Source organism: Bison bison, unplaced genomic scaffold (assembly GCF_000754665.1).
Source record: "Bison bison bison isolate TAMUID 2011002044 unplaced genomic scaffold, Bison_UMD1.0 scf7180017864112, whole genome shotgun sequence".
In the NCBI taxonomy this organism is placed as follows: Eukaryota; Metazoa; Chordata; class Mammalia; order Artiodactyla; family Bovidae; genus Bison; species Bison bison.
In genome coordinates, this window is record NW_011494684.1 from 234257 (window position 1) to 244234 (window position 9978).

Consider the following 9978-nt stretch of genomic DNA (forward strand, 5'->3'; position numbering starts at 1 on the left):
AATCTTGGGCACCATGTTAACATTCTGTCTACTACACATATGCTGCAATAACAAAAAGACCCTCGAAATACAAGGGCTTAAACAGGATAGAAGTTTATTTTTTCTCTTATAGAACTGTCCAAGTATAAGTACTCCAGGGCTTAAATGGCAGCTTTTGAGTTATTCTGCCTTGTTCAAGGAAGTGTTCCTTGTCTTCAAAGTCCAAGAGAGTTCACCAGCATGTGTGTTGAGCCCCATCCCAAGTAGTGAGATGGGGGAAAGCACAGAAGGCATGCCCTTACCCTTAAGGGCACAATCTAGCAACGCACATGTCATTCATCACACAGACACACCTAACTGCAAGGAAAGCTACAGAATTTGATATTTATTTTCAGCAACCATCTATCTGGGTTAAAGTCAGGGGTTCAATTAGTAAAGGAAGAAGGGGACAATGGATGCTGGGGACAACTAGAGGCTATAGCACAGTGAACGCTCTTCTTCCAGATGTCCCCAAGGCTTGCTCCCTCATTTCGAGTTTTGGCTTCAAGAGACCTCATTAGTGAGTTCTTCTCTGACAACCTAGCATAAAATAGCAACAGTATCCCCATCATCCTTGTCCTTCTTACTCTGCATTAATTTTCTCCATAGCACTTATTACCATCTCATATCAGTACATACTTAATTGCTTATTGTCTGTTTCCCCTGACTAGAAGTCTAAGCTCCATGGTGACAGATTCTGACTGCTCTCTGCTCTCTCTAGTGCTAGGCACCATGAGTAGGTGACCAGAAAATATCTGTGGAACAAATGCATAAATGTACAGCAATCTTCATTAGTGAGAAAGAGGTCAGACTCTGGAAGTCAGACTGGACTGAAAACTTGACTCCAATTATTAGTTGTGAGATATTTTTCTGCAGTTTCATTTTTCTGTGTGTAAAATGAAGTTAATAATAGTACTTACTTTACAGTGTTGTTGTGAGAATTAAATGAGTTGTTATATAAAATGCTTACATTAGAGCCCAGTAGATAATAAGCATGTGATATAACTGATTTGTGCAAACTATGTATTTTTGTTGTTGTTTATGGCACTCTACCAACTGCTGTGGACATAATGGTGAATGAGACATAAAAAGGTTCAGTAAAGGCCATATGAGGAGAGGATGGGTTGCCATTTTAAATAGGGTAATTAGTAAAAGGTGGCATCTAAACAGGAAAGGAAAGGTGGAAAAGAGGGCAGCACTTGCCCCTGTCTATTGCCTGGTTAGTTCTAATTTATCTTTCAAGTCTCAGCTTCAGAATCACTTTCCCAGGGAAGTTCTTCACCCCACACACAGTTAAGTTAGTCCTACTGTCTGTTCTCACTGCAATGCATATTTCTTCTTCGTGACATACATCACAGTTGTGATTACTTGTTCTATATTGACCTTCACCCACATTAAGTTCCAAGAAAACGACTGCATCTTTCTCACTCACCTCTGTATCTTCAGAGCTTAACAATGTTGGTAAAAGCAGTCACTCAAGGATTTGTGAATTATTATAAATATATGGAAGAATGTGGGGCATACCCAGGAAAACAAAGAGTCCAGAGTTAGCAGGATGTGTCTGAACACTACAAGTAAATTGATTCTTTTATAACAAAGGATAAGAGAGTCAAAGGCTGGCTGAAGATGAGGCCAGAGCCCATCAGAGGAAGCTTCAGCTGTGAGGAGGAGTCTGAAGGTCATGGAAGGCTTTAAGTAGATGAGTGCCATGGTTACATTTCTATTTTACAAGAATCACTCTTGGTTAGTATGGAAAGTGGATTGGCAGCACCTCCCAGTAGCCATTCTTTTCCTTCTTAGTAACAGAACCTCAAAGTTAAAAAAAAAAAAGCTTTATTTATTTATGTATTTTCATGGCTGCACCGGGTCTTTGTAGCTGCACTCAGGTCTTCCCCAGTCGCGGTGAGCCGGAGCTACTCTCTAGTTGCAGTACACAGGCCTCTCGTGGCAGTGAGTTCTCTTGTCATGGCACATGGGCTCTAGGTGCTCAGGCTTCAGTAGTTGTGGCATGCAGGCTTAGTTGTCCTGTGGCATGTGGTATATTCCCAGACCAGGGGTCAAACTCGTATCCCCTGCATTGGCAGGCAGATTCTTCACCGCTGAGCCACCAGGGAAGCCCCAGAACCTCCCACTTTTGACTGGGTAAATGACTAGTAAGATTAAAGATAACATTTCCCAGCCTCCCACAGAATATCTGAATAATTTGCTGCAGACAGAGGTTTTTGGGTGTTGACTTATCTTATTAAGGGAGGAAGATACAAAAAGTGAAATTTTGAATGAAAAAAACTTCAAAATCATTGGCAAAATGTCAAATGCAGATTCATTGCTGTTCCTTTTGATTAAAAGCCTTTCTCTTATTATATAAATAGTTGATTGAGCTAGGAAGAGACTGAAAGATACTCATCCAACAAATATTTATCAAGCACTTTTATGTGCCAGGCATGGTGATAAGGATACAATGGTGAGCAATACAGACAAGGACTCTGACCTCATGGGGTTTATAATTACCAAGTGTACAAGCACTACAAGCCAAAGTAGAGCATTTATGGGAGCTGGAGTCTGGGATCAGTTATTTGAGGAAAGTATTTGAACTAAGTACTCAAGAATGAGTAGAAATGAGGTGGGGAAAGGGGGAAAGCACTGCAAGCCAGGAAACAACAGGTACAGAGGAATCAGGTATGACAGGTTAGAGGAACTGAAAGGCCAGAGTGGTTAGAACACACAGAGAGTGAGGTGTGTGGTTGATTTCAATTCAATTCAGCAAACAGTATTAACTGCTCAGTGATTGACAGTTACTGACAAGATTAAGCTGATAGGCCGGGGCTGGATCATGCAGGGCCTTTTGGGTCATGTACAGAATGTGTTTTTAGTCTAAAAATAGGGAGCTATTGCAAGGTCTTAAGCATCAGTTTGTGTCTTCTGGCTAATGCATGGAGAATAGATTGGAGGGCTGCAAAAGTGAGTATGGGACACAGGAATTGCAATAATCCTGGTGAGAGATTGTGATGATGAAGAGAAGCAGACAGAATCAAGCGATTTTTAGAAATTTAATTGGACAGGATTTTGGCAGTTGAGTGAAGGGATGAGTGAGGTTTCTAGTTTCTGCAACTGGTTGAGTACTAGGCATAGGAGGAAAAATTTATCAGAAAACATGTTGAATTGGGATGTTTTTGAAACACCTAAGTGGAGACATCAATCAAGTAGCTCAGAGGAGAGATCTGAGTCATCAGTAACTAGGGCTCAGCGTGAGGATGAAACAATCCCAGAAAAATTAGACTGAGAAAGAACAGAACCTAGAGAAACTTTCAGATTTAATGGGTGGAGGCAGGTAATCCTACAAAGGAGGCTAAGAAGCTGTGGCCAGAGGTAGTAGTAAAACCATGAGTGGAATCAGACACCAGTGAGAGTGTCAATGAGGAACTAGTCAATATTGCCAGAGGAACTAGTCAATATTACCAGATGCCACTGAAAAATGAAGTAAGCTGGGGAAATAGCCACTGGATTCAGGGATATGAAGGTCACTTGGTGAGCTAGGGTGAGCTCACAAACTGTTTGAATAAAGGCTGCTGTGCTGTGCTCAGTCGTGTCTGACTCTTTGCAACCCCATGGATTGTAGCCCACCAGGCTCCTCTGTCTATGGGGTTTCCTAGGCAAGAATACTGGAGTGGGTTGCCATTTTCTTCTCCTCAATAAAGGTTACAGAAGTCAAAATAGAGTGGGAGGAGGAGTGGGAATGGAGAGGACCTAAGTATTAATATCCAACTGCTCTGAGAAGTTCAGCTGTAAAGTGGAAAAAAGTACATGGTACCTGGGAGATAGAGGGGTCTGTTTGTTTTAACAGAAGCCTTCCGCATATTTAGATGCTTATGATAAGAATTTAGTAAAGTGGGTGCCGAGATCCAGCCCCGGCTGATCCAGGGAATTCGAAGGGGAGACGGCTTCGGCAAACAGGATACAATAACTTTATTTAAATATTCATTAGAGATATAAAGAGTAATAGAATGAGGATAGCTCAGTAGGAAAATTCCGTGGAGAAAAGAGGCTGAGTAGCTTGGTTTACGCGGAAAATCAATATAACCTGTGACATCAGGTTCGCTCTGACCACGGAGGCCGCAGGTGCCCTCTCAAATAGCAGAAGGTGCCCCACCTTAGGCGCCTTCTCGAGTGGGTCTTAGAAGCCCAGGCAAATAAATGGTCGCAGAGGACCTCCGCGCTCCAGATAGAGACTCAGCCAGAATGTGAAAGAAAGAATGACATGGGGAGACGAAGCTTCGGTGAGCAAGGCCTGTAGCTTTATTTTCAATAGGGGCTTTTATACCGTAAGTTGTACATAGAGGATAATAGGAGGTGTGAAATCATGCAAAGTCAGCAGTCTTTGATCCTTATTGAAACCAGGGTTTCTTTCCTGCAAATCTATTGTATACCAATGGTTTAGGTGATTTACATCATTTTCTGGCCAGAAGGCCTATTAACATTTTATGACTCTGACAAAATTTGTCAACTATAAGACTTATTTTCTCTAAGAGTAATTATTTTTTTTTTTTACTTTCTGATTTCAATTTTATTTTTAAACTTTACATAATTGTATTAGTTTTGCCAAATATCAAAATGAATCCGCCACAGGTATACATTTGTTCCCCATCCTGAACCCTCCTCCCGTATTTTCTCTAAGAGTAATTATTTTAAAGTTTGACACCATACTCCAAAGGTGTTAGATAAAGTTGCATTCCTATAGGGCGGAGGTGCAGTGGGTTTACAACAAAGGAAAGAATTTATTACCTTAAGGGTCTAAAGTTGCTAACACCAAGGCCACTACTTATTTTTTCTACATACCAAATATATTAATTAATACACATTCAAGGATACAATACAGGGGATGTGGAAACTTGGCAGCAAGCATTGGCTCATCAATGAAATCTTTTACTAGTTTTATTCTGACAGTTTCTAACTCTCTGAGAGGCTCTAAGCTATTTGAATATCTTAAGCTTCCCGTGCCTCTCGCAGCTGGGAGACTGTAAACAATCGTATGCATAGCTGTAGGAGTCCGCGTAAACTTGTCAGGCGAGTTAGAGAGCTATCTGAGGGGTTTGGATTTAAACACTCCTAATGCCCAGGAACTTTATTAACTGGAGCTGTAAGTTAACTCTTTTTAGAGAGAGCAAGATGGTGGTGGGGGACAGCCCCCGCAAAGTCAGAGGTGAGAGCACAAAGCAGTAAAGTAGGCAGACTCTGGTTATGGGGGTAGATGCTCGAGAATTTCCAGGGGGACTCCTGAGGCTCGATCCCGCCTTTGCGTATGCCAAGCCTCCTTCCTCATGACCTTTGCCACGGCGGAGTTCCTCACCCTGGCTCGTGGCAAGTGGGGAAAAGTCAGAGGTCTCCAAAGAAGGAAGGACTAGGATTCAGGGCCCAAGCATTGGCACTGGCCTTGAGAGGGATGCCTGTCCTGTTTAGATGGGAGGGAAAGAAGAGAATGGTGCAGATGGAGATGGGTGACCAAGTTGTGAGATGTTATCAGAGCTCTTAATTGATAGCTTCCATTTTTGCCTGTGAAGTAAATATATAAGGTTACTTACAGAAAGTGAACAGAATGGTGGGGATAAGAGGCTTAAGAATATTGGTTTGAAATAGTCACTGAAGGGAACAGGAGAGATGACTAGAAAAATCTAGTGGGATTACAGGGGCAGAGGCTCCATTTGAAGTTAGCCACGGGCTTCCCTGGTGGCTCAGACAGTAAAGAATCCACCTGCAATGTGGGAGACCTGGGTTCAATCCCTGGGTTGGGAAGATGCCCTGGAGGAGGGCATGGCAACCCACACCAGTATTCTTGCCTGGAGAATCCCCATGAACAGAGGAGTCTGGCAGGCCACCATCCATGGGGTCACAAAGGGTTGGATGTGACTGAGCGACTAAGTACACACAGCACACATGGATTCAGTGATAAAAATTTGCTCTATAGTGACTTCCTTGGGAAGTTTTTTTTTTTTTTTTTTTAAGACTCATTCTTTTGACATGAACATTATCTCTGCAGTTTGTCCCCAGTCTCTGTGTCTGCTCTTTAGTATGAAGACAGAATCCCCTATAGGTGGTAGGTAGCACAGCTGGGGTTGGTGTGTATGGGCAGGGGGTGGCTAACCCTAACCCTTCCCATAGCTTTTCATTTGGCTGAGCTGGGTCTCAGTTGCAGCATGCAGAATCTTGGATCTTCACTCTACTATGTGGGATTTTTCAGTTGAGGTATGCAAATTCTCAGTTGTGGCATATGGGATCTAGCTCTCCAACCATGGATTGAACCTGGGCTCCCTGAATCGGGAACATCAAGTCCTAGCCACCAGACCACCAGAGAGGTCCTCCTTGGTCAGTTTTTAGATGTCCAAAGGCAGGCACAAATATTTCATTTTTATCAAAGTCCAACAAAGAGATGAAAGGAAATTCAGCCTATTCCAAAAGAATGACTAGAATGGGGAAAAAAAATGGTAGAGGAATAGTTCATTAAACAAAGTGGAAGGAATAGTCAGTGAATAAGATGCAATAGTGTTTTGAGATGGAGCAGTTTAGGGTGGTGACAATATAACTAAGGAACTTATAACTAAGGACATATAACTAAGGGTGTTAAGACAGAGCAGAAATCATTGGAGATTGGGCCAAGGAACTAGGAGACAAAAACACCGAATGGACTGTCTGCGTAACATTTAAAGTATCAAGGGATGGATAGGAAGACGAAGGTCTAACTAGAGGAAAGTAGGAGAGTGGCAGTTATTAAGGATAAGTTCTAATAGAGGGTGGTAGAGTTGAAAAAGCCCAAAGGAATTAGACTTGACAAATGAGCGAGCAGTTAAGTTCTAAAGCCACAATGGCAAGAATAACCCTGTCTCAAGTATGTTTGTGAAAAAATGATAAAGCTTTATCAATGTTTATCATTGTGTTGTGCTTGAAATGTCACACTGCTCTCATGCCAATGGCTAACACTTTTTATGCCAAGACCTGAGGGAGACTTCAGTGACAATAGAAGATGGATAGTAGGAATAAGTACTTTTCATAAGTACTGAACATATTTATACACAGAAGAGATTGAAAAGTTAAGGAACTAATTGGTGGATCAGATTGAGAAACACTTATTTTTCCATGCCTAGGGAAAGGATGACTGCAGATGAGCAAACAAACCTCGGAAGTTCGAAGAACATAGACTTCATAATTCCTTGGGTCAGGGGTTCACTGCCTGGTTAGGGAACTAAGAACCCAGAGAAGGGCAAAAAAAGAACATAGGCGTTAAGAGTCAGATCTGTGTTGTTAACCCTTCTCCAGCAATTACTCAATTATGTGACATGGGAACACAGATAATTCACATCAGAAGTTTATTGCAAGGATATACATAAATGTTGATGTGGAATAATCTTTCAACCATCACCACAGTATTCCCGGTCCCTGTTTCCGTCTTTGGGACTTGGGAAATTCACAAGTGGTTTCATCTGCATTTATACTTTCCAAGAGACTTTATTGGGCAAGCATGAGGCCACTTAATAGGAAAGTTCCTGGTCAACAACTTTTTGTTAAGAAAGGTTCTTAATAAACCTGTACAAGATTTGTTCCGATAAAGAGAGCTACTTTTCTCCACAAGTAACCATGTATAAGGTGGGCTTCTGGTACATACTGAATTCTTGCTTCCTCACCTGTTGAGTGAGGGTAATACCTACATCGGAGAAGGCAATGGCACCCCACTCCAGCACTCTTGCCTGGAAAATCCCATGGACGGAGGAGCCTGGTGGGCTGCAGTCCATGGGGTCACTAGGAGTCAGACACGACTGAGCGACTTCACTTTCACTTTTCACTTTCATGCATTGGAGAAGGAAATGGCAACCCACTCCAGTGTTCTTGCCTGGAGAATCCCAGGGACCGGGGAGCCTGATGGGCTGCCGTCTATGGGGTCGCACAGAGTCCGACACGACTGAAGCAACCTACATCAGAACCTATACAAAATGGGTACTCAAAAGATATTTTGAAAGGCAGCCTGGTGGAGTAAAGAAAACATGGACTTTAAAGTCAGATCTGTATTTTCAACATCCTGATATGAACAGGGGTGAAAATATCTGCTTTGTGGGTGGTTGTACTTAAAAAAAATGGTTACCGTGGGAGCCAGTGTCTAAGAACTACTTCCATTTTAAAAATAAAACATGGTCACTTGATATGGAGGAACAGAAGAAAAGTTAAAACAGCCAGAATGACACAAAAAGGATACAAGAATGGCAAGAAAACTCAGTGATGGAGTGATAGGCCATTCATATTGTTGAATACAGAAGAAAATTCCATGGAGGGCAACAATAAGGAAAGAACAGAGGGGCTGGAATTAGAAATCACAGAACAGGTACAGCGGGAACACGTAGGGGTAGAGGAAGAGATGGAGTTAGGAGATTATAGGCAAGAAGTGAGACATAAGGTAACATTCAAGAAGTCCTGAAGATTTGACTTTCTTCCCTTTTCTTTTCATAACCATCACCACCTACTTTTCCCTTAGGTTTTTATCCCTCAAGTCTGAGTGTATTGCAGAATATGGTTCCACGAGTTTTCCCCTTTCTGACTGCTCCTGAAGACAAGAACACAGATTTTCTTTATTTAAATTTTTAACTGCTCATCCTAAGAAGACAGAAAATATTAAGTGAGTAACATCTTCAAGTGGTTGATGTTCCACTGAATTCTTACAAGGTTTCATCTCTGTCTGACGCTACTGACTTCCCAGGAGGTAATGCCTAAAAGCCCTGTGGATTCTTAATCTGTTTTCCAAGATATCTCCAAGCGAGCCATTCAGTCAGACAGATTTAACGACAGCTAGATAGAGTTCCCATTTTCTTTCATCGGGGCAACCAACTTGTTGCTATTACCAATCTTAAAATTTTACCCTTAGACCTTGCTTTAACCAGATGCCTGGTTATAGGCTTTCCTTCTACATTCAGAAGGCAACTTCTATGCTTCCAGGGCTGAAGCACTAACTGACAGAATAATAAAGATGGTGCCAACAATGTGGGCAAAACTTCCTTGCCCAGAATATAAACCAAACAGAGGAAAAGTGGGTTTATTAGCTCCAGGAAGAGGAGCAACAGTACCCAGCTCTCGGACAACTCCTCACTTGCTATACACAGGCTGCACCCAGCCCTAGGTCCACTGGCTCCTTTAATTTGAGGGTTCATCCAGCGCCTCCTTTCCCGAGGTTTCCGGATGGCGAGCTGCCGGATGGTGAGGTTTCCAGTTGTTCAGCAGTAGCATGTGGCACAGCTGAGGCAGCCTCGTAGTCTGCCATGCGGCGCTGTACCAGGGCAGGCATGAGCTGCACGTAAGCGGCCATGAGGCGGTGATTAGAATGGATCAGCTTCCCGGCACAGCTGTGCAGACATGCCTCCTGGAAGGAAGACAGGATGGAAGCAGAAGTCAAAGGAATCCTGTCAGGTCCTGCCGCAACTCCAGCCTAGGGGCGAGGGTCATAGAAAGGCCGGGGCCAGAGGTAGGGGAAGTGGCGGAAGAGAGAAGCAGTCTACTGTTAACTCTGAGGATCGAGGGTAATTCCCCTACTCAGTTCCCCACCTAACCTCCTCAGCATCCAGAGCTCGGTGGTGCAGGCTGGGCACGCAGCGCTGGAAGCAGAGTTCCGTCATCCGATTGTAGACCAAAAGGAAGTCCCGCAGCTGAGAGGAAGGGGGACAAGAAACTCAGCGAAGAGGGGCCACATCTTAATTCAAGGCCGCGCCGCCCGAGCTTTCCCAGGACCGCGCCCCACGGCCCGAAGTTCCCAGCCCTCAGATGCTTGGCTATTTGGGGTTCCCGCTATGCAGACAAGGATGCTACTTGAACGCATGGCCCCAAGACGACTTAGCTCCCACTCACGTTTCTCAGTTGCTGCTGCTGCTGCTGCTGCTGCTGCTGCTGCTCCATCACGCCAGCAGCGTGAGCTCTAGGTCATTTCCTTTTCAG

At 43.4% G+C, this 9978-nt stretch overlaps 1 protein-coding gene across 1 annotated transcript; it reads right to left on the reverse strand.

Annotated features, from left to right (window-relative positions):
• Nucleotides 1-7357: 7357 nt before the first annotated feature.
• Nucleotides 7358-9978, reverse strand: TIMM10B (translocase of inner mitochondrial membrane 10 homolog B (yeast)). Its single transcript, XM_010839134.1, has 3 exons — nucleotides 9892-9978; nucleotides 9597-9692; nucleotides 7358-9409 (listed from the first exon to the last, which is right to left on the reverse strand). Exons 1-3 carry the CDS (start codon nucleotides 9937-9939, stop codon nucleotides 9197-9199), a joined length of 357 nt encoding a protein of 118 aa, XP_010837436.1. The 5' UTR covers nucleotides 9940-9978; the 3' UTR covers nucleotides 7358-9196.

Excerpts from the sequence above, each read along its gene's own strand:
- TIMM10B (XM_010839134.1), bottom strand. The coding sequence starts at position 9,939 with ATGGAGCAGCAGCAGCAGCAGCAGCAGCAGCAGCAGCAACTGAGAAAC. Across the intron at positions 9,693-9,891 it reads AGCAGCAGCAACTGAGAAAC|CTGCGGGACTTCCTTTTGGT; the intron begins GTGAGTGGGAGC and ends CCTTCCTCTCAG. Across the intron at positions 9,410-9,596 it reads GAGCTCTGGATGCTGAGGAG|GAGGCATGTCTGCACAGCTG; the intron begins GTTAGGTGGGGA and ends TCTTCCTTCCAG.